The sequence below is a fragment of the Onychomys torridus genome, chromosome 5 (assembly GCF_903995425.1).
Source record: "Onychomys torridus chromosome 5, mOncTor1.1, whole genome shotgun sequence".
In the NCBI taxonomy this organism is placed as follows: Eukaryota; Metazoa; Chordata; class Mammalia; order Rodentia; family Cricetidae; genus Onychomys; species Onychomys torridus.
Genome location: NC_050447.1, coordinates 49108417 through 49132571, shown reverse-complemented (window position 1 = coordinate 49132571; position 24155 = coordinate 49108417). Strand labels below are relative to the sequence as shown.

Genomic DNA, 24155 nt, shown 5'->3' with positions numbered 1-24155 from the left:
TCAAGGCCAGTCTAGTCTACAGAGTGAGATCCAGGACAGGCTCCAAAACTACACAGAGAAACCCTGTCTTGAAAAACAAAACAAAACAAAAAGATATACTCCCAAGTGGGTATAGAGTCTGCCAAGCTGACAGTCGACACTAACACAGGTGATAGGAATTGGACAGAGTCCTACAAATGTAACAAAATGGCAGTTTTTAAACTTAGGCCCTCCATTGTAGCATTCTGGAAATTTTCCAAATCAAAACATCATTATAACTCTGAAAACAGAATAAAAAACGACAGAAAGCGAAGATCTTTCCTCAGCAGTGAACGGAGACTGTTTATCAAGAGTCACCAAGTGTCCCCTCTGCCACTGTTTGGGGGTTTTCTAAAACTCCAGCCATGAATGGCTATGATGTTGTGGACCCCCATGGTAGCCTGCACTGGGAGGTCAGAAAGGAACTTGACCATCTCCAGGGGCAGGGAGAGAAAAGGGTAAGGAGGTGGACATTCGGTCTCTATGGGCTTTGCAGCCTACCAGATTGTCATTCCTAGCTCTGAGCATGAGCCAGACTCAGGTCCCCCAATTTGGACCAGTGACTCAAAGGGGCCATTAAGATTGACACTGGGACCTGACAGGAACAAAGGGATGCTCATGGACTGAGTAGGGCAGGGGCACAATGGACCCTTGTCCTGAACCACGGGGTTCCCCTTTACCTTTAGGGGTAACAGAGCCAGGGTTGCCCTCACCTGCTTCCTCCAGGACCCCCTTCAGACTCACTGCACCTGCTGAACCTTTGGCTGTCCCTCAAGTTCAGGTGCCTGCTCCCCAGCCTCCTCCTCTGAAGCCTCCAGTGAGGACCACCTGCCTACTTCCCCCTACACACACACACACACACACACACACACACACACACACACACACACACCTCTGATCCTGTTCCATTTCTCAGCCACATCAGCCAGGCTGGGTTACTAGCAAGCACAAGGCCTTGGGTTCGATCCTCAGCTTCCAAAAAAAAAAAAAAAAGTGTTGCATTTATGTATGTGGGCCAAGGTGACTGTGTGGAGGTCAAAGGGCAACTTTCAGGCATCAGTTCTATGCTTCCACCATGTAGGTCCTGGGCCCTGAGGTCCTTCCTGCCTCACATTCCAGAATAAAGAAATGAATGACTGTTAAAATCTGCTGGAGAGGTGTCCTCCCCACTTCCAGGGAAATATCTTTCATCTAAGAGTGCTTCAGGAGAGTGAGCAGGTCCTGGAAGGCCAGGTAATCAGATGTCTGTACCGAGGGGTGCTGCTCAATAGCCCAGGACCCAGTCCTGTCTCAGGGACAGTCTAACATGTCCCCCATAGTAATGACTGTTCTAGAAACCAGAGGACACTAGACAGGACACCATCATTCCCTCCTTCATGACACATGTTCCAGTTAGAAAGTCTCTGGAGTAAGAAAGGGCTCAGTTGGTAAAATTTAAAAAATAAGAATAAGTATCTAGGTGTGGTAGCATGCCCTTGGAAATCCAGCAGGAGGTGGAAATCCAGCAGGAGGTGGATACAGGCAGATTCCTTGGGACGATTAAAAAACAAGGTGGGTGGTTCATGAGGGTGACAACAGCATACTCACATATGAACACAAAGGAAATACCACCACAACACACACACACACACACACACACACACACACACACACACACACCCCAAAGGGCAAAGAAAATGCAAGCTGAGGTGTGGTGTCACAGGCCTGTAATCCTAGTGCTAGGGATGTTGGGAGGCTGAGGCAGGAGGATTGTGATTTCAAGGCCAGGACAGAGAGTAAGGACCCTGTCTCAAAACACCCAAAGGAGCATAAAGAGGCAGAAGAAAAGGAGGAAAAGGGGGAGGAAGAGGAGGAGGAAGAGGAAGACCAGAATAAGCAGGGGCAGAAAAGAAAACATTAGCCAGGCATGAAGGCACATACCTTTAATTCTAGCACTTGAGAGGTAGAATCAGATGGATTGTTGTGTGATACTTAACTATGTAAAGATGTGTTAGATTTGTTTATGCTGCGTTTGTTTAATGATGTAAAGACATGTTGCTTTGTTTCACCTTGCCTGCTTAAGGCACCTGACTGGTCTAATAAAAAGCTGAACATCCAATAGCTAGGCAGGAGAGGGACAGTTATGGCTGTTGGGCAGAGAGAATAAATAAGAGGAGGAATCTAGGCTCAAGAAGAGGAGAGGAGAGGAGAAGAACAAGGGAGAAAGAGGGGGACACACCTGGAACCCAAAGCCAGGCAGCCACCAGCTAGACATGCGGACGTGGTGAAAGTAAGGTATGCAGAAGGGAAGGAAGGTAAAAAGCCCCAAGGCAGACAGATGAATGGAAAGAGGTTAAGTTATAAGCGCTAGCAAGAAAAGGGCCTAAGCTAAGGCCTAGCATTCATAACTAATACATCTCCATGTCATGATTTGGGAGCTAGTTAGTGGCCCAAAAGAAAGCCTGGTTCAATGGATTTCTGAGTTCAAGTCCAGCCTGATCTACTTAGTGAGTTGCAGAATAGTCAGGACTATGTAGAGATATCTTGTCTCAATAAAAAAAAAAAAAAAAAAAAAAGGAGGAGGAGGAGGAGGAGGAGGAGGAAGAAAGAGGAGGAGGAAGAAGAAAAAGGAGGAGGAAGAGGAGGAGCAGGAGGGGGAGGAGAAGAAGGTGGAGGAAGAGGTGAAGGAAGGCCCAGCCATACCACTCTTGGGCATATACCCAAGGAATGCTCAACCATGCCACAAAGACACATGCTCAACTATGTTCATAGCAGCATTATTTGTAATAGCCAGAACCTGGAAACAACCTAGATGCCCGTCAACTGAAGAACGGATTAAGAAAATGTGGTACATACACACAATGGAGTACTACTCAGCAGAGAAAAACAATGACAGCATGAAATTTGCAGGCAAATGGATGGAACTAGAAAAAAATCATCCTGAGTGAGGTAACCCAAACCCAGAAGGACAAACATGGTGTCTACTCACTCATAAGTGGATTCTAGATATAAAGCAAAGAACAATCAGACTGCAACCCACAGAACCAGGGAGGCTATATATATATGGCATGGGGGACCCTAGGATGACTGTAGCTTATAATAAGATTTGGTTTTACTCAATTACTGAGCAACCCTCAATGAAACATTACACTACTAAGATAAGAATTTATACTGTATCAAGCTGATAATAGAAAAATAAATTTAAAAAAGAAAAATTAATTAATTAATCTAAAAAATAAAAAAAGAAAAGAAAAATTTGAACTATTTAAAAATAAAACAAACAAACATTTTGCTAAAGGAAAAAGGGGAAACTAGGGGCTCATCATTCTGCTCCACATTCTATTCTTTCCCTTGTTTTATATATTTTAAATTTTTTATCAGTGGATTCTGCTGGAGTATCCACTGCAGATAAGCACCAGAGGGCTCCTGTTGCAAATCACCCTCTGGAGCCATAGAAGGATCTTTCTATTGACACTTGGAGGGGACCCAATCTGGTGTTGGTGTGGGCCTGGGGTTCTGTTTATGTCTTTCCTCAGGACAATGAGATTCCTCATTGGGTTTCTGAGCTCTGTGTGCACCCTGTGGCTGCAGCTGAAGCCCAACATGGCAGAGATCTATTGGGCCTTTGTGAAAGACTCTCCCCTTCGATGCCAATGGGGATTGAGAGACCAATATGGCCAGTTTTGGCAAGCATTAACATAAGCCTAGGAACTGCAGCCATGCGGTTGGAGTCTCTAGAAAGTAATGTATGGTAACTGCTTTTTCAAGTATGTTTGAGAACGTGTCACCCAGACACCTTGGAGGTTAAGGATAACAACACTGAAGATCACTGACCTCCATTTATTAACAGTAGCATGCCAGCTAAGCATTTTCATTTTCACAATCCTATTCAAGCTGGAGCAGTACCTAGTTTTCAGGAGTGGCTCTGTGCAACATTTTTTGGCCTCCTAAAATTCATTTAGCCCCCTTTGAAGATACTTTAAAATTTGAGAGCCTGAATGTAGCCATTATGAGACCATTAGTTCAGCTCCTTGTGAGCTGCCTGTTTTTTCTTTATGGTTCTTAGTTGTTCTTTTGCAGAGCTGCCAGCTTAAGTCATGCTGGGATCAAGAAAAATGGGCCTTGGTGGTTCCTGTTCCTGGAGTTGTGTCCATGCCAGTGGATACCCACACGCTCCAGAAGAGAATTCGACATCGCTGCTGCCGTTGTTGCTGTTATAACAGTGATGACCACCGCTACTACTGTTTCTGGGATTGCCATTTCATAATTGGTTACTACAGCTAGCACAGTGGAGATCCTGGCAGCAAAAGTAGCTACCACAGTTAGTTAATCTTTCATTCTATTGGGCATGACAAATTTAAATCAATAGTTATATACATTTCAATTGGCTTTGAAAGTTATAACTTTACAAACTCAAGTTCCATTTGCTTTTGGGATACCACCTTACAAGTACTCCAAATTTGCAGTAAGGCTCGTTAAGGAAGGGAATGGCTCAGCTGCCTTTAGCCTACCGGCTATGTGTGGGTTAGGACTTCTGCTGGTCTTTTCTGTGTTGAACACACAGATTGCAAGTCCAACGCCACTTTGAGATCTTTGGCAACAGTTAACTCTGCAACTCACACATGATTGAGCCTGTATGATAATGAGTATTCAGAGATGGGTAATGCCTGGGGGGGCGCTCACCAGCAGAAGACAGAGCGCCTGTGTGGCCTGGGCAGGTGTCTTCATGACAGGTAAGGTGACCTGCTGATGTCCCATGCAACCTAATTCAGAAGCTCATATTTTAGTAAAAGGGGGGGGGGGAACTGTAGGTCACTGGCCCCCGTTTTGGGTAACTGTTGCCTTGCTTGCTGACCTTGACCTTGATATCCTCCCTAAGCTAATTCCCTGCAGTGTTCCAGCCTCCTGAATGCTTAAGGGAAGTTCCTTGTCTGTATATATCCTTCATATTGGGCATTAACAGCTTAGATGCAAGATTGTAAAACATTGGAAGTGAACTTCTGCCCTCCTCCCATTGTGCTGTAAGCCTGTATTTAAGACCTCCTCCCTCCTTCAAAAAACGGCATTCAGCATTCAAAAATAAAATAAAAAATAAAAAGAGAGAGAGAGAGAGAGAGAGACATTGAAGACAGCGATGTTCTAAAACAGGAAGTGGTGATGGTGTTATGGGCCTATGAGGATGCTGGACTAAAGTCTATCAAATTGTGCAAACAGGAAAATTGTATACTATGTGAATTATCTGTCAATAAAGATCTTATAAAACAAAAAGAAAAAAAAAAGAACGAAAGAAAGACATATAGAATAAAGAAAGGTAAAAAGCCCAATGGCAAAACATAGTTAAAGAGAAATGGGATCATTTAAGTTAGAAAAGCTGGCTAGAACCAAGCCAAGCTAAGGCCAGACATACATAAATAAGAATAAGTCTCTGTATTTATTTGGGAGCTGGGTGGTGGGCCTCCCAAAAAATTAAAAATTAAAAACCAACTACAGTAAACACTTATAATCCCAGCATTTCGGAGGCCAATGCTGGAGGATCTATGCTAGGATAGCTTGAACAAACACAGAGAGTGGAGGCAAAGGCAACAGCTGTCCACTACAATGGATCATTTCATTAAGATGCTTAAACATCGCTTAAGCCATTTAAAAGACTAAGATTGTAGGGTAGAAAGTGAAGCCAGACATCCATGCAATCTTACCTTAAATTGATTCCATATTCTAATTTATATATTGATAATAAAGAAAGAAGAAAAGCAGATTATGTAGCCCTAAAGAAAAACGAAATCCTGACATTTGAAAAAAATGAACAGAGCTCAAAATCATTGTTTGGTGAAATAATCCAGTCTCCGAAAGACAAACATTTTTTCTCATATGCAATATCTAAATTTCATATGTGTACATAGGTGTTTGAAGGTCACAAGACTAGAAAGGCGATCGTGAGGAAAGAAGAGATCTTAAGAGAGGTGGGAAATAGGGCAATGGAGTACACATGCCAGGAAATCAGAAAGATGGGTTACATAGGAAACAAAAGAGATCAACGGAATGGGAAGAGGACGGGTGAGAGAGAGCAAGAGAGAATGAAGAATTACCACCCGTGTGTGTGAGATGCCAAGACTGAACCTGTGTCTTTGTATGCCAGCCTAAAGTGAACAAATAAATCAGTGAGAACACAAAAAAAGGAAGAGGAGGAGGAAGAAGAAAAAGGAGGAGGAGGAGAAGGAGTAGGAGAGGAGGTGGAGGAAGTTAGAGGAGGAGGAGGAGGTGGTGGAGGAGGAGGAGAAGAAGGAGGAGGAGGAGGTGGTGGAGGAGGAGGTGGAGGTAAAGGAGGTGAAGGAGGAGGAGGAGCAGCAGGAGGAAGAGGGGGAACAGGAGGAGGAGGAACAGGAGGAGCAAGAGGAGGAAGAAAAGCAGGAGGAGGAAGAGGACCAGGAGGAGGAGAAGGGAAACACTAAGTCTTGGGGAATTCCAACAGCATGCCCAGTTCCTGAGTTTAAGATATTCCTCTTGGGCACTTCTCCCTGGTTCTGCTCTTCATGGTCTTCTCCCAGGCTCCGGGCAGCAGACATCAGTGCCTGGCCTGCCATGGGAGACTGTACATGTTGGCAATCCCAGGAATCCTAGACATTCTTGCTGCCATTAGTCAGCCTGAGTAGTGACACCCCTTAGTCTATCAGCCTCCTGACTCCATCACTCCCCTCCTCCTTTCTCCTGACTTTCTGTTTTCCTGACCCCTCCACCTGCCTACACACCGCTGTATATACCTTCTAGCTGTGACTTAGCAGCTTCCTATTGGTGACCTTCCATGAGCAGCCATGGCCCTGATTCATCCCACTGTCCAGACACACCCTCAGCTCTCAGCCACAACATGTCTCTGCTGGATCCAAATTCAAGTTTACTCTCTTCCTTTCTCATTTTGTTCCCATTTCCCATCCCTGAAACACTGTCCCCTCCCCCACTCCCATCTTTCACAGGAAACTAGATTACCCCAGCAAGAGTGCTGTGTACCAGGGTGACCGTGAGTTGACTGTGTGGACTGCTCGTATGACAGCTTTCCCACTCTGGCAGAGGTGTGACAATGGGGAAGGAGCATATAGGACTCTCTGTGGCTTTGGCTGTGAACCAAAAACTTCAAAATGATAACCAGTAAAATTCGAATCCTGCCAGGTGAGGCTGTGCACACCTTTGATCCCAGTACTCAGGAGGTAGAGACAAGTAGATCTGTGATTTCAAGGCCAGCCTGGTTTACATGATGAGTTGCAGGCCAGCCAGGGCTGCATAATGTGATCCAGTCTCAAAAAAAAAAAAAAAAAAAAAAGGCCAGGCGGTGGTGGCGCACGTCTTTAATCCCAGCACTTGGGAGGCAGAGGCAGGCAGATCTCTGTGAGTTTGAGGCCAGCCTGCCTGGTCTACAGCGTGAGTTCCAGGAGAGGCTCCAAAGCTACACAGAGAAACCATCTCAGAAAAACAAAAAACAAACAAACAAACAAGTGCACCAATCATTCTGATGATCAGTAGGCAGGAAGGGCAGAGTGCTAACAAACTGACCAACTAGGGAATCAGTGGAGATGGCAGCCATGAGGTCACATTTCACAGGGAGGGAAAAGTTCAGGGGAGACTTATTTCTTCAAGGTGCAAACAAAGGTAACCTGCAAAGCAAACAACAGAATCCTCCAGCAGAGGCCAGGGTGGGTGGGGAGCTGGGCAGCCATCATAGACTGAACTGATATCCCTAGCCACTCAGATGCTCCAAACGCACAGTGTGCTGACTATATGCAAACACAGAGCAGCTTTGGTCACTCTCTAAGGCACCTCCATGCCTCCTTGCATTGGGAACCAGCCTATTTCTTTATTGCCACCTTTAAACACACAGCAGAGGCCAGCAGGTACGGCTATAGTAGCTTAGAAGGAAGAGTGAAAAAGAAGCCTGAGGCTGCCCCAACTTCCATCTGCACACACATGCTCAGACACACACACACACACACACACACACACACACACACACACACACCATATAAAAGAGACCAGCTGATAATAAAGCCTGGAAACCCTTCTCTATCTGGCCACAAGCATGAAACACATCATGACCCAAAAGGCCTGAAATGGCTTAAGGCTGGAGTGGGTGTATATAAATGACCCTGAGGTGTCCGAAGCCTTCGGGCCCAGCACTTGTGAGCTTCTGGCTGTCCCCAGCTTACCGCCCTCTCCATTTCAAGAGTGTCTTTCCTTTCCTTAATAAACACTCTGTATGTCTACATCTAACCATGTGTCCCTGGGACTATTCTTTGTTCTGAGACACAGGAAGCTGGAAATCATAGCAGGTGTTCCCCGTCTCAGATCCATTCCTATATACAGGTTTCCTTGCTAACTTTGAATTTCAAGCGGCATCTCTACAGATGTACATGCAAGATAAGTCTACACATACTTGCATATGCAATGTATATGCATGTTCTATGTATTTTTGTGTATGTGCATGATATATGTATATGGATTCGTAATACAGCACCGTTTGTGGAGGTCAGAGGACAACTTTAGGGAGTCAGTTTTTTTCTCCTTCCACTATGTGGGTGAAGACTCTGGCCAGCTGAAGCGTGGCAAACATGGCTCTGTCAGGCCTTGCCTTTCTCCCCCATTCCCCCTGCCTTTCTAAAAACGGTTAGATTACATAGACCACCAAGGTCTATCCCCTTATTTGGCCACTTCCTCCTCCTGAGGCTGACTACCAAGGTCCAGCTATCAAAGAATTGAAGTCCAGAAATCCAAAGCCCTCTTTGGCTCACCTAATTAACATGCCCAATTAAAATTAAACACCTCATCCTAACACAGGGTTTCCCCTTGTACCCTTACAAACCACTATTTTCCCAGGTGCTGGGGCTGTCTCCTTTCTATTCAGAGGCAGTCCTTTGTATCCCCCGCCCCTCCGCAAATACCCCTGCACCCTCTCCCTTGGTCCCTTCTCTCTCATCCTCAATCTCTTGTGTTTATCTCTCTTTTTTTTTTTAATTTTTAATTTATTTTTTTTAAGGTTTTTCGAGACAGGGTTTCTCTGTGTAGCTTTGCGCCTTTCCTGGAACTCACTTGGTAGCTCAGGCTGGCCTTGAACTCACAGAGATCCGCCTGGCTCTGCCTCCCCCGAGTGCTGCCTGACCTGCGCTTGTCTCTTTTATTCCCTGCCTCCATTGCCCTGGGGCAAATAAATCTCCCTTGTGCTGAGAACTTGGTCTTAGGGATCCTGAGTCAATACCAGTCTCTTACAGTGGGCCCGGGGGATGGAACTTAAGTTGTTCGGCTTGGCAGCAAGTGCCTGTGCCAGCTGAGCCATTTTGTCAGCCCTATATGTGTTGTATATGATTCATAGAATACGAAAGCATGCATGTTGTGTGCTTATGTGCCCCTGGGAAGTCCTGGGCAACCTTGTTCAGTGGCGACCTCAACTCCACTGAGGCATTGAGTGCTTCTGCAGAGTTTGGCAAGTGTAAAGTCAGAGAGGAACAGGACCCCAGAGCGGGAACCCGCAACCGCTGCGTCGACTGCGCATGCTTGTGCCCCAGAGACCAGCAGCCTCAGTGCGCGGGCGCAGTTCGAAGCGCAGGCGTTTAACGTCACTGAAAGCGCCAGCTTCAGCGGCGAGAGGCGTCGCGTTGTGACGTTTCTAGGCCATGGAGGCACTGACGGGTGAGGAACGCAGAGGGCAGTGGGGGAAACCGAGGCTGGGACGGCACCCCATAGTCCGAACGTGGCGTGTGGAGGGTGCGACTCGTCCTGTTAGGGCTGTGATGCCCAGGCTGACAGCCGCGAGGGAGAATCAGTCCGACCCTCACCCAGTGGGGCTAGACACGTTTAAATTAGCCAGAGCGGGGGTGAGGATGGGAGGTGGGATCATTCAGCCGCAGCGTATTCGCGGCCCCGCGCTACAAAGCATTTTAAACGGGGAAGCATATGTACCAAGCAGCGAAAGTTTGGAATGCATCCACTTGCCAATGTGGAATCTGCCCTTGCAAACCCTGTGATGCCACAGAGTTTACAAAGGACAACTAGTTGGAGCTGGGCAGAAAGCTCTGTGGTTAAGAGCGCTTGTTGCTCTTACAGAGGACTGGAGTTCAGTCCCAGCAAGCGTATGAGATAGCTCACACTACCAATTCCAAGGAAAGGGACCCAGTGACCTCTGGCCCCTGGTCTCCCGTTGGCACCTGCATGCCCCCAACCCCTGCAGTTGCTGGTTATGCACATAAACACGTAAACAAATGCGGACACACGTTTATAATAAATGTTTTAAAAAGAAAGACAACGGGTTGGGGATTTAGCTCAGTGGTAGAGCGTTTGCCTAGCAAGCACAAAGCCCTGGGTTCGATCCTCAGCTCAAAAAAAAAAAAAAAAAGACTTATTTTTTTGCCAGGCGGTGGTGTCGCACGCCTTTAATCCCAGCACTTGGGAGGCAGAGCCAGGCGGATCTCTGTGAGTTCGAGGCCAGCCTGGTCTACCAAGTGAGTTCCAGGACAGGCATCAAAACCACACAGAGAAACCCTGTCTCCAAAAACAAAACAAGAGAAAAAAAGGAAAGACAAATATGCTTCCTATACACCGGTTTTGTGAGGTTTAACAATTTAAAAGGATAAGTTGGGAGTGTGGCTCAGTGGTAGTGTGCTGGCTTAACTTGAAGCCCTGAATTTGACCCACAGTCAAATTAAAAAGACTACATTCTAGCCAAACCTGGTGGTACACACTCGTACCTCTTGCTACTTGGGCGACTGAAGCAAGAGCATTTCAGGTTCAAGGCCCATCTGTGCCACAGAGTGACACCCTTCCTCAAAAAGGGGTGTAGCTCATCAGTAGAGTGCCTTATGCTGGAGCCCCCAGTACTGCAGAGAAAATACAAATGACTTCACAGCTATGCCTTACAGTATGTTCCCATTTCTAGCAGAAATGGAGGCTAAGTAGGAGCTCTTCTTTCAACTGGTGAAGGAGTTTGAGAGAAAATTAATTATTTCCATTGCGTGAAGAGAGACTTGGCTCCTTAAGCTGGTCTGGTGTGGACACAAACTCCTGTACGGGTGTTGTCACGAGGACAGGTATACAAGTGGCCACGTGCACTGTGAGGTTGCTTTTTATCAGTAAGTCACAGTCCTTTTTTTGGTCATAGGTGTCTCCAAGCAAGGCATCCGTGAACAAATTTGGGACTATATGGAATCACATGATTTAGCTGACTTTCCCAGACCTGTTCATCACAGGATTCCCAACTTTAAGGTACAGAAGTGTTCCTGGTGTTGTTAGAAGGGGATCAGGCTTTCTCTGGGAGAGTAAAATCAGTGACACAGCCCCTCTGCTTTCTGCTGGGATTGATTTTAGAGGCACAGTGAGCCAAGGCAGAAGAGGGCTTGGAGGGCTCTTTGTGTTCTGACACATTCCCTCCATCACCCAGTGGGGCACAGCCTGTCTGTGGAAGTGGAGGGTTTAGACTGTAGGTGCTACCAGTGCTTTTCACAGAGCTGGCCTCCCTCAGCCACTTATGGAGGGGCTTATGGAACCCCTAGAAGGAAGCCCAGCCTTTAGTGCCCAGAGAAGCATCATGTTTCCCGAAGCCCTGGGCCTCAGTTTCTTAACTGTTCAAAATATAAGTCAACCCGAGATGACTATTGCTGATAGTTTGCATGGAAAATAGTTCGCCTGAAAGAGGCCAAGTAAGCCAGGTGCTGGCTCAAGCTGGCTATCCCAGCCCTGGGAAGACAGGAGGAGGATCAGGAGTTTAGGGTCGTCCACAGCTACATGGTGAGTTGGAAGTCTGGCTGGGCTACGTGAGACCATGTCTCAGAGAGGCAGACAGACAGAGAGGTTGGAGGAGGGGGCATGCATCATAAATTGTTTGTGGTCTTTGCTTTGTCTTTTTGAAGAGAACTGTGTAGATGTATCCTGCTTGTTAAATAAGAAACACAGAGCCAGTTGCAGAGTTAAAAACCACGAGGTCAGAGCCAAAGCAGAAAACCTTACCCTTCACTGCTTCTGCGGTTCCTCCTCTCCGCAAGAGACCTACTTCTGTGCGTCCTGTCTATTTAAAGACTTTCTGTTCTCCTCCCTCATTGGTTGTAACTCAGCCACATGACCTCCTCGTCACTGCCTGTTTGTACAGACCTCCAGGTCTTCTATGGTTGGTATTGAAATTAAAGGCGTGTGTCTGCTATGCTGGCTGTGTCCTTGAACACACAGAGATCCGCCTAGCTCTGCCTCCCAAGTGCTGGGATTAAGGGCGTGCCCCACTACTGCTCGGCTTCTGCTCTGGCTTTCTCTGACCTCAAGGCAACTTTATTGACATACAAATAAAATCACATTTCAATACAAATAAAATATCACTATAGAACTGAAGTGCTTTGTGAAGATAGACCAAGGCCCTGGCTGGCCTAGGACTTGGTGCCCACCAGCACCCCATGTTGCCTGGACCTTCTCCCTACACTGGCCTAGCTCTTGTTCTGGATGAACTGGCTTTAGACTCCAGGGCCCCTGGAGACCATCCTCCCTCTGGTCTTGGTTGTTTCTATGCCTTGTGGGGGACAGATGGACATGGAGTGCAGAGAAGAGGGCACAGGAAGCTCAGGATGAGCTCATGGTCTCTGGAGTGAATGATGCTGGTGAAGGTCGTCTCTGTGCACCCTGCTCCTTGGCTGGGTGGTGCTTATATGAGCTCCGTTTTGTGGCAGTTCTTCAGACTCTGCTCTTGGGATTTGTGCTCTTTTTAGAGTTTTCTTCCCTTCAAAATTGAGTTCTGCCAGGCGGTGGTGGTGCACGCCTGTAATCCCAGCACTCGGGAGGCAGAGGCAGGTGGATCTCTGTGAGTTCGAGGTCAGCCTGGTCTACAAAGCGAATTCCCGGACAGCCTCCAAAGCTTCAGAGAAACCCTGTCTAAAAAAAACAAAACAAAACAAAAACTGAGTTCTGGGGCTGGAGAGATGGCTCAGTAGTTAAGAGCACTGGCTGCTCTTCCAGAGGTCCTGAGTTCAATTCTCAGCAACCCACATGGTGGCTCACAGCCATTCATAGTGGGATCTGATGCCCTCTTCTGGCATAAAGTCGATAAAGCACACATACACATAAAATAAACAAATCTTTAAAAAATAAAAAACAAACAAAAAAAAGGGTTGGGGATTTAGCTCAGTGGTAGAGCACTTGCCTGGCAAGCGCAAGGTCCTGGGTTCGATCCTCAGCTCAAAAAAAAAAAAAAAGCTGAGTTCTGGGTTAGTCCCTTTCCATCCTGTGCTCTTTCTGAAATGTCTCCTTGGGGGAATGTGGGCTCCTGTATCTGGGTAGATGCTGGGATGTGATCCCTAAGCTGTAGCTGGCCCGCGTCCTCACGGTGACGTGTAGTTACATTCACACAGGGTGCTTCTCATGCTGCGGGACATCTCCCACACCTGCATGCTTTCAGTGTGGCAAGAACCATTAAAGTCAATCCTGACGCTCCTCAGAGAAATGCCCGCTTCCTCGTGCTGGAGGTGAGTCCAGCACTGTCTCTGCCTAACTAGGGGTCTTACCTGGCTTGCCAAAGCATCAAAGATCTGGAAGTCTTTGCTGGGACACAGGAAGTGAAAGTGGACCCTGATAAGCCCCTGGAAGGTGTTCGGTTGCTGGCACTGCAGGTAACTCCACGTTCCCAAGCTGCCCTCAGTCATGAGAGCTCAACCTCCACGTGACCGCTGAGTGTGTGCAGTGTATCTAGGTAAAATGCTGTGACTGCAATTTTAATTTTTAATGTTCTAATTCCTTGAAACAAAAAACTCAATTATAAATATACTGTCTTAGGTGGTAGTTAGGTGGTAGTGGCACACACTTTTAATCCCAGCACTTGGAAGGCAGCCTGGTCTACAAAGTGAGTTCCAGGACAACCAGGGCAACACAGAGAAACCCTGTCTTGAAAACCAAACCAAACAAACAAACAAACGTATAGACCACTTCTCAAAGAAAAAGAGAGCACCCCCAGCATTGATTCAAACTACTTTATATCATCTCATTTAGTATGAGAAGAGAGTTTGGTGTGCATTTTAATGCTCATAGCTCTTAATCAATTATAATAACCAAAGCAGTTAAAGTGAATACAGGCAGAGCCATGAAGGTATCACTGAACGACACAGTTAATGTAATGTGATGACTGACATAGATTTGCTGAACCAAGGTTGCTGCTGCTTTTGGCACTGAATGTCAGGCACAGGGGCTTTGGAAATCAGCCTGGCACTGCCAGATGCCGTGCAGTGACTTACTGGTCCTCCATTGCTGTCACGTTACATGGCAGAAGCCTCAGCTATGTAGGACGCCTTCCCACACTGTGTGGTAAGGAAGGTCATAAGGCCTTGGTGCTGAGAGGAACAGTGATGTGGAACTCCTGTTCTGGTGCTCTAAGCTGAGCAGGATCTGGCCCATGAGATTCAAGGAGGCTTCCTGGGGACACAGAAGTGTCAGCCTCACTTCCCAAGCAATGACATGGAGTTTGAACTTGAGTGACACCCCATACAGCAGTGAGGACAACAAGGAGCATCAGGAGTCATTGCTGATGGGAGGGGATACTGGGGGTGGACACTGTACTGTCACCAGCAGTTCCCCCAGCGGCATGAACCAGGCATGAGAGGGGAAGCAGCCCAGGTGTGCTCAGGTTCCTTAGTTGAGATTCCCTTTCTTCCTGGGGAAACTTGCATTTGCTGTGTAATTGATTGTCTTTCCCCTTAAAGAGCAAAAAGACCCTGCTCGTCCCGACGCCACGACTGAGGACAGGGCTGTTTAATAAGATCACACCACCTCCTGGAGCCACTAAAGACATACTAAGGAAATGTGCCACCTCCCAGGTGAGTGCTAGAAGCCCTCTCCCTGGGGGGTCGTCGTCATGAGTCAGCTTACTGTAAAATAGAACACCGTGGAGTTTACACAAAGCCACGAGAGCAGTGTTAAAGTACTCAACAGTTCTGCCCATGCAGTAGATTTTTGAATAGATGGTTCTGCTAGAAGTGCTTGTTCATCAGGCCTTCTGGTGCCCTCTTGTGGTAGATTTGGTGCTGTGCATGTGTGCTTGTTCCCACCTGTTTAGATGATGCAGTGGAGGGCAGCATGATGCAGTGGAGGGCAGGATGGGCCCTCTTTGCCAAGCAGGCTGGAAAGTGCCTGTCAGTTGTAACTGTTGACAGGAGCATAATGTCACGTCATCAGACACTTCACAGTCCAGCTAAACTGGAGTCTGTAAATTCATTGATGTGTTTGAGGACCAGGATTTGCATCTTACATTAAATATCATTTGATAGTTTTGTTTTTGTTTTTGTTTTTGTTTTTAAGAATCATATGTCATTTTACTTATCCTTTGTAAAGGGATTTTTACCTTGAGGTTGAATTGATAACTTTTCTTATTGAAAAAAATAGAATTAGCTATGGCTTACAAAAGTACAGTATGCTATAAAGACAAAATATGTGTGCATAGAGGATCATGTTAGGGAGGGCTGGATTTGGTGGTGTGCATTTGGAACCAGCCTCTGGGGAAGCTAGGGTAGGTGGGCTGCTGATTCATACCTGCCTTGGCTTTATAGCAGGACTGCATTTCAAAATAAATATTAAAAAATATTGGGATGGGGTGGAATTCAGCTCACTAGAGCCCTTCCAGCATGTGTGAGGCCCCAGATTCCATCCCAGCACTGAAGGAAATGGAAAAAAGAAAAAAGTTGAAAAGTAAGATAAAACCATAGTTCTGGTCAATCCCAAGCCTGTCACAGCTCAGGATTCTCAGAGACAGAGCAGTGGTCAGTCCCCAGCCCCAACTCAGGCAGTGAGAAACCTATTTTCATGGCCACTGAGAGGGACGGCACAAGGCTCCAACAGAGTGGGTGCTTCAGGCATGCACTGTGATGTGCTCCAGGGAGACCCGCCCTGGCTGTGCACTGATCCCAAAAGAGACTTGCCAGGTCTCTCTGACCTGCTACACAGGTGCAGTCCCTTCACACTTTGTATATAGGCCTCTAATCACCGGGATGAGTGGGTGTACTTGGGGTACATATGCAGGAGCAAGAGTGCCTTGTGTGAAGCTATGACCACACAGGGGTACAGACCATGTCTGGCTTAAGGTGCATAACCCCCATGTCCTTGTTTCTAACATCCATCCTGGGGTGCTTGTGCCATGCAGCTCCCGTGGCTCAGCAGGGTCCGGCCTGGTTGTGTGTGGCTCCCTGACTCTACCTATGATGCTCTTTTGGCTTTAGTGTTCTGTGACTTCATGTGGTTAGTTCCCTCTGGCCATCTTCCTGGGGTAGGAGTTTCAGAAGACACACCCTCAAATTGTTCCTGGAACTGGCTGTCCTAAGATACTGCCTCCTGTAGGGTAGTGCGGGAGTCACATCCACTCTGATTGCTCTGAGACCATGAGCTCAGCCTCCCATTCCCCTTTATAGGGTGTGCGGAACTTCAGTGTCCCTGTGAGCTTGGATTCCAGTGTCCTTGTGGATTTAATTGTGGTGGGATCTGTTGCTGTGTCTGAGAAAGGTAAGCTAGAGACAGGCTGTTCAGGTCGGTGGGTCGTCGGTCAGTGTTCCTGAAACCTCCCCGGGACAGTCTTTCAGCTCTGCATGCCTGACCTCAGCCACTGTACTGGTCAATTGTATAGTCCTGTTCTAGTCAGTCCAGAATCTCATGAGTACCGCAGAATAGTGAGTGAGCCTTGCACCTCAACTAATGCAATCTGGATCATCCTCACAGGTGTATACAGAGGCCTGTTTCCCTGGTGATGCTTGACTCTGTCAGGTTGACAATTGACACTAACAGTGGGGTCTCCTGCCGGCCTTTTGATCTCCTCTCAGCTCACCCCGCTGTGTAGGCTGCACATACTGTCTGCTGCCCTTCTGTCCCATTGTCTTTCTTGTTCCTTCACATGCCCATTTCCATCAGAGGAGCTCAGGCAGGCCTATCTTAGAGAGGCATCTTGGTGTGTGCTTCCTCCTGGGGTGATGCTGTTATGGTACCCAGACTCCAGGCGAGGAGAACCCAGGTACACTGGGAGCCAGAGACTGTTACTGCTTGCTCACTGCTGTGGTCCTGTGTGCTTCTGCCTGGCCTCCTCTTTGCATCTGGCTTCTCTTCCTGAGGCAGGCCGTTCCACCCTGCCCTTTGGAGTAGACCTCTTCTGTGTCTTCACACGCACACCTTTCGTGGCTTGGTTTTGATCAGAGCTTGACTTCAGCTCTCTGTCCTTCCACCTGGGCCTCCGAGTGCTGGTTGCAGCTGTGCTGCATGCAGCACCCGGCCGCTGGCACTGTGTCTTGCTGACAAGACTGGCACACAAGTGCGAGCTTGAGACTCTCCTACTCACTGTGCACTTTGATAGTTTGGTGCCCATGGATTCATGTTCCAGGGCTGCTTGTGGGCTGCTGTGGACAACAGGAACACTAGGTCCCATCCTTTCCCAGAGGCCTGACAGGACCCACTTCTGCTGTGCCCCCACCTCGTCTCTTAGGCTGGCGAATTGGGAAGGGAGAAGGCTATGCTGATCTTGAATATGCCATGATGGTGTCGATGGGAGCTGTCCACGAAGGGACACCGGTTGTCACCATTGTCCATGACTGCCAGGTATGTGCTGCGGATGTGTCATTGGTGCCCTCTCGGCCACTCCAGGAGAGGGAGGGGGAGAGGGACACCTGTTTGTAGTGGCTTTCTCAGACTGCCAGCCCCCAAATCATGACACAAAGACTTATTAGTTATGAGTGCTTAGCCTTAGCTTATGCTTGTCCCACTACCTCTTATAACTTATTTTTTTTTTCTTCTTATAACTTATTTTAACCTTTCTTTCATGTCCTATGTTTCCTGCTTCTTCCGTGTCTGGCCGGCTGGCCCCAGACATCTCCCTCTCTTTCTCCATTGTTCTCTCTCTCTCTCCTCTTGAGCCTGGATTCCTCCTCCTACTTGTCTCTCTGTCCCATCTGTTCTTCCACCTAGCTATTGGCTGTTCACCTTTTTATTAGACTAATCAGGCACCTTAGGCAGGCAAGGTGAAACAGCAACACGTCTTTACATTGTTAAACAAATGTAGCATAAACAAATGCAACACATCTTTGCCTAGTTAAAGTATTATGCCACAACATATACAAATGTAACGCATATTCACATAGTTAAAATAATATTCCACAATACCTATCCTTGCATCATGTTGTGAGAGGTATTGACTGATGAGGCACTGAAGATTGTCTATCTAGTTGCTCAGTTCCTTCAGGGCCCTGCTGTAACCTGACTAGTCATCGCTTTACTCTGTCCAGGTCGTGGACATCCCTGAGGCTCTTCTGGAGGACCACGATCTCACCATTGACTACATCATCACTCCCACCAGGGTCATTGCTACAGGCTGTGCACGCCCAAAGCCAACAGGGATCATCTGGTCCAAGGTGGGTCATTACTGTGGCTGACATGGCCTACTGTAGTGGCTCTCCTGGTAGAGTTTTTCAGTGTGTGTGTGTGTGTGTGTGTGTGTGTGTGTGTGTGTGTGTGTGTTCATATGTATGTACGTACGTGTGCGCATTTGTGTTCATGTATGTGCATGTGTGGAGGCCAGAGGTCAGCCTTGGGTATCATTCCTCAGGGTGTGTGCCACCATATCCTGGAGGTTTTTATTTTTCCTTGGTTTTGCAGTTCTGTGGGGTTGGACTTACAGCCTTGTGGTGCTGGGTAAGCACCCTGCTCCGGAGCTACCTCCCAGTCCTTTGCTGATTATTATTTTGGAGGCAGGGTTCACTGCCTAGGCCTCTCAAGTAGCAAGGATTACAAGCCTACACTGCCAGCCCCTACAAGGGATTGCAAACTTTTAGGTGATTGACACATGAAAATCAAATTTGAGTTTAATTTTTGGAGGTTGGAATGATTAGTTTTAGAACATAAAATGTTGTTTTCTGTTTAATTAACAAGTTGAATTTTCATTTCATGTGGCACATTGACAAAACATAATGACCATTCCTAATTGCCAGCTAGGAAAAACAGAATGCCCTGTCAGCCTGGGCAGTGGCACCAACTGCATTCTGCTAGCCCTAATGTAAGCAGCTGGAAAATGGCAGTGCCAGTGTGGTTGGGACTTGTGGAGAAGTGAACCACGCTATGCTGGGTGTCATCACTCCCTACTCAAAACAGGCTGTTCCACAAAGGAGTGATGCCTGACTCCATGGTAGCCAGAGCATCAGGAGAAACCATCATCATAGCTCCTGTGCTGCTTGGTTTCATAGGAAAGCAACCCCAGAGCCTGAGTGCTGATCTGATGTGTGCACTGTAAAAACCCTGCCTTGAGCTGGGCATGGTGGCGCACGCCTTAAATCCCAGCACTCGGGAGTCAGAAGCAGGTGGATCTCTGAGTTCGAGGCCAGCCTGGTCTCCAGGGTGAGTTCCTGGATAGCCAGAGCTATATAGTGAGACTCCCATCCCCCTGCCCCCCCAAAAAAAATAAAACAGCAGCAAAAGCTACAAAACAAACAAAACAAGCAAGCAAACAAACAACAAAAACCCCAAGAAACCCTGCCATGGAGCCTGGCTCTGCTGTCAGGCTGATCTGCCAGCTCAGGCCAGGCAGCCCACTTGCAAACTGGCTGCCGATGGTCCACATGCTTCCAGCCATGTCTGCACATGGACCAGGCACCCAGCTCATCCTCCAAGGCATGCTGTGCCCACATGCTGATCTACTCTCCTTGCCTCTGCAGGTGGTTGGGATGTTGGTGACCAACTATACCAACTCGGCAGGACAACAGGTGGCCTGTGCAAAAGCGCCAGGCTGACACTGAGCTTAACAAGCTGTTCATTTAGCAACTTGGTGACCCACTGCTACATGAGTCATACTCAGTGTTGTACCTGCCTGACTGTGTGTATGGCAAGGCCTCAGTTTGACCCAAGAGATGCTCCTGGGCATGTAAAGGACCCCATCCCAGCAGCAAGTACCATAGGAGCCCTCACTCTCCTGGAGGTAGGCAGGGATTGCCCTCTGTGGCCTGTGTTAATACCACTGACTGCAGGATTCTCTTCTGAGTGAATGGCCCACAAAGGAACTCCAGCATTTTCCTCCAGGAAGATAGAGGCCCAGTCCACTCTCACTGTGGCACATGAAGGGACAACCTGGGCAGCTTCAGGATGTCAGGATTTCATTTAGGCTGCTGTGGGGTCAGAGCTACAGGCTGGTGACTTTCTGTTAAGGAATGGAATCTAGGCCTGGCCTGGTATTGCAGGCTTATCTTCTAGACACTCTGGATGCTGAGGCAGGAGGATGGCAAGTTTGACATCCAGACAAGCCTAGACAATATGATGAAGCCTGTCTCAAAATAAGAAATGGCTGGTGTAGCAGGAATCTTAACAGGTCTTATTAATAAAATCAAACCTGGAGCCAGGTATTGGGGTGAATTCTGGAAGATCAGAGAAGCAGAACAAGCCACAGCTACCTCACCTCTCCAGTTCCTCAGCTGATCCTGTTTCCTCAGACTGGAAGCGTCTCAGTCCTCATCCAGAATGAATCTCAGCTGAACTGTTGCTCCAGAGCCTAAAAGCTTAACCAGCCAAATGCTTCTAGTTTCTGATCCTTATGCCTTATATACCTTTCTGCTTTCTGCCATCACTCCCTGGGATTAAAGGCTTGAGTCACCATGCTTGGCTGTATCCTTGAGCAGATGGATTTCTGCCTCTGGAATGCTAGGATTAAAGGCGTGTGCTACCACTGCCTATCCTGTATGTTTAATATTGTGGCTGTTCTGTCTGATCCCAGATAAGTTTATTAGGGTGCACAATATTTTGGGGAACACAGTACCACCACAGGCTGGGCTGTGGCCCAGTGGTAGAGTGCTTGTCTAGCCTACGTGAGGCCCTGTGCTTCACCCCCAGCATCACAGAACTAAATAAAGTTAAACATGCAGTGGAGTCTTAGCTCCCCAAAGACTGCTGGGCCCTTCAGCATCCTTTCATCCATATGGTGTGGTACATTGCCAGAATTCCTCCTGAGTGTGTGGTGTGGCCTTGGTGTGACTACTCCCTGGACACCCCAAGACCAACTGAGGTCACCTGTCTTTTTCAGGTCAGTTGTGAAATGCTTACGAAAATCCCAGTACTCAGGAGCCTCCGTGAGCGAGAGAAGCGGGCCGGGAAGGATGTCACTCTTCAAGCTGAGCCTGACAGCCAGTGCCCAGCTCCAAGCACTATCAGGAGACCCCGGGATATACCACAGTCACAAGCAGGTGCCCTAGGAAGGTCCCATAGCCCCCTGCAGGGGGTGGATACCCAACCAGCTGCCACTGTGCGTGTGGAAAACCTGCCCTCCAGTGCTCGTGTACGTGAGCTGAAGAGAGCACTCCAGGAGCTGGGGGCAGTGCCCCTGAGGCTTACCTGGCAGGGGCCACAGCATAGGGCCATTCTACACTATGCAGACTCAGCTGCTGCCCAGCAGGCTGCCTCCCGCCTTCAGGGCCTACATCTTGGTGCCAACACCTTGAGGGTGGCACTGGGGCAGCAGAGGGATACATGACCTGGTGAGCAGTCCTCAGCAGAAGAGCCATGCCCTCTCTGTTACTGGGATGTCTCTGGCATGTGACAGTTTGCCATTGATGGTAGCCTGCTGCTCTGTGAGGCATATGCTGTCTTCCTGGGAGGAGCCAAACTTTCCTGATGGGTGGGGATGTGTAGCAAGCAATACATCACAACTCTCAGGATACTGTGAGCTCTTACTCATTCTGACCCATTCCAGTTCTGGTTGTGAAGTCCATGTGATGCTCTCTGGGTGCAGAAGGTTTAGGGGCTGAGCAGTAGGGACAAGAGGTAAAGAATGGAGATCTGATTTTGGATAGGAGAGAAAGTAACAGAGGCCCACAGAGAAGAGGCCAGGGCGGGGATCGAGGGCAGGCAGCAGAGCCAGAAGGCTGTCCTTGTGATCATTGCAGACCCCCATCCAGCAGAACAGGAGAGGGGAGCACAGCAACACCACAGTGCCCTTATGTGATCATGTCTACCCAGGCTGCCAGCTCTAAGTCAACAGGCTTAGGGTTGTGAGGATGGGAAGGAGGAGGGTAGCACTGGTGCCAGGATCCTAGGCAGAAAGTCAGAATGAGCCTTTAGGAAGAGAGTTTGACTCATTCAAATGTGCGTGCCTGAGAAGTTCCTTATTTTTACCAATGGGTCTTCCATACTGTCCATTAAAATTGTCCTTTGTCCCAGAAGGGCAGGCCTTGTTCACCTATTTTTTGTTTGTTCATTTATTTATTTGTTTTTTTTTTTTTCGAGACAGGGTTTCTCTGTGTAGCCCTGGCTGTCCAGGAACTCACTCTGTAGCCCAAGATGGCCTTGAACTCACAGAGATCGGTCTGCCTCTGCCTTTTGAGTGTTGGGATTAAAGGCATGAGCCACCACGACCCAGCCTTGTTCACATATTAAAGAAAAAAAAAATCTGTGACACATATCTCCTTGCAGGGACCCAGCCTTAGAAAACTATGCTAGAGCCAGGAGATGATGGTGCACACCTTTAATCCCAGCACTCAGGAGGTCGAGACAGGTGAATTTCTGAGTTCAAGGCCAGCCTGGTCTACAGAGCGAGTTCCAGGACAGGCTCCAAAGCTACAGAGAAACCCTGTCTCAAATAAACCGAGAGAGGGAGAGAGAACACTGTGCTAGTTCAGTAATCCCTTCCAAGTTGTCACAGGTGGTAGGAGGAGTGGACATGGGAAGTAGGCCTTGAGCTGTGCTGGCCTCTGGCCTTGCACCTGCTGGCCTAGCCTCCCCTCTTTCTCCTCCCCAGCACAGCCACTGGCCATCTCATCCTCTCCTTGCTGTGCTTTCCCCAGGGTTCTGCCTGCATTTGGGTCCTCGCCTGCCCTTTGTGTCCCTTTTAGCATTGATGTCCCCTGTGGGACTGTGGCTGCAGGTTAGCAGCATGGAGCTGTCTTCACCCTCTTGCTGCAGACCAGCAGGGCATGAGCAACTCAGGAAATCCCATGTTGTGTGAGCGGTCCATCAGAGCTGGGGAATGGGGAGATGACCCTTACCCAAAAATCAGCCAAGCCTGACTCCAGTCAAATGATCACTCAGGTCACCCAAATGGTATGGACCTCTTATCACTTCGGGCCAGAATAATCCAGATGTGTTGACACACAATCTGAACCACTTGTGTATTTGTTAAAGTGGCATCAGCACTGGAGCCTGGGTGCCCTTGGTCTCAGCCCTGGTGGGTGCTGCAGGGTGTACCCTGTCTCAGTCTTGTTCCCCAGGTGGCTGGCGAGCCACAGGTGACAAAGTCATTGCATCCTTTGTTGCTGTGATCATATAGCACATAATAAAAAGAAAGAACTCTTGTCAGGTGCTGAGGTAAGTGTTGTTGCATGATTCTGGGCCCTCCATGGTACCCACCCACGTGGTACTTGGCTTCACCAATGGTTTAGGCTGTTGGGAAGAAATTGGTCTTTTGGGCTGGATCTCACCCTGACCGTCTTAGGATTACTATTGCTGTGATGAAACACCATGATCAAAATCAGCTTAGGAAGGAAAGGATTTATTTTGCTCAGTGTTCGATACAACAGTTGATCATCAAAAACAGTGAGGGTAGGAATTCAAGCAGGGCAGGAACCTGAAGGCAGGAACTGATGTGGAGGCTGTGGAGGGGTGCTGTTAAGTGGCTTGTTCCACAAGGCTTCCTCAGCCAGCTTATGTAGAAAACCCAGAACCACTATCCCAGGGGTAGCACCACCCACCATGGTCTGGGTCCTATCACATTAGTCACTAAGAAAATGTTCTACAGGCTTGTCTGCTGCCCAGTCTTCTGGAGTCATTTCCTTAATTGAGGTCCCCTCCTCTCAGATGACTTTAACCTGTGTCAGGTTAACATAAAACTAGCCAGCACACTGGCCTCTTCCTGTGTGTGCTTGCCCTGTATCCTGGCTGTTCTGATGAGAACAGAGCCTCAGCCTCCTGCCATGACTCGGACTGATACCTGAAGCTGAGCCAAACCCCTCTGGGCATCTTCATAGTGATGAGAAACTAGCTAATGCAGGAAGATGCAAACCAATGGCTTTCCCAGCATCCGTTATAACTAGGCTTTTAGAATTGTAGCAAGCAGCAGGGGCTAGAGAGATGCTCAGTTGTTAGGAGCCCTTTCTGCTCTTCCAGAGATGAGTTCAGCTCCCACCACCCATGTCACAAAGCTCACAAGCACCCATAGC

General features: G+C 48.1%; 1 protein-coding gene across 3 annotated transcripts; it reads left to right on the top strand.

Moving 5' to 3' along the window:
* Positions 1-9607: 9607 nt before the first annotated feature.
* Positions 9608-22215, top strand: Mthfsd (methenyltetrahydrofolate synthetase domain containing). Of its 3 annotated transcripts, none has more exons than XM_036189224.1 (8): positions 9608-9666; positions 11132-11235; positions 13503-13616; positions 14700-14813; positions 16398-16488; positions 17456-17568; positions 18252-18377; positions 21029-22215. In XM_036189224.1, exons 1-8 carry the CDS (start codon positions 9651-9653, stop codon positions 21473-21475), a joined length of 1125 nt encoding a protein of 374 aa, XP_036045117.1. In that variant the 5' UTR covers positions 9608-9650; the 3' UTR covers positions 21476-22215. The 3 variants fall into 3 exon arrangements, with proteins under 3 accessions (XP_036045117.1, XP_036045118.1, XP_036045119.1); XM_036189225.1 differs by lacking the exon at positions 13503-13616 and adding an exon at positions 13359-13472; XM_036189226.1 differs by lacking the exon at positions 13503-13616.
* The last annotated feature ends 1940 nt before the right edge of the window (positions 22216-24155 follow it).

Bases quoted from the DNA above. Each gene is read 5' to 3' on its own strand.
- Mthfsd (XM_036189224.1), top strand. The intron at 11,236-13,502 runs GTACAGAAGTGT...CTGCCTAACTAG, and splicing joins ACAGGATTCCCAACTTTAAG to GGGTCTTACCTGGCTTGCCA. The intron at 16,489-17,455 runs GTAAGCTAGAGA...CTCGTCTCTTAG, and splicing joins TGTTGCTGTGTCTGAGAAAG to GCTGGCGAATTGGGAAGGGA.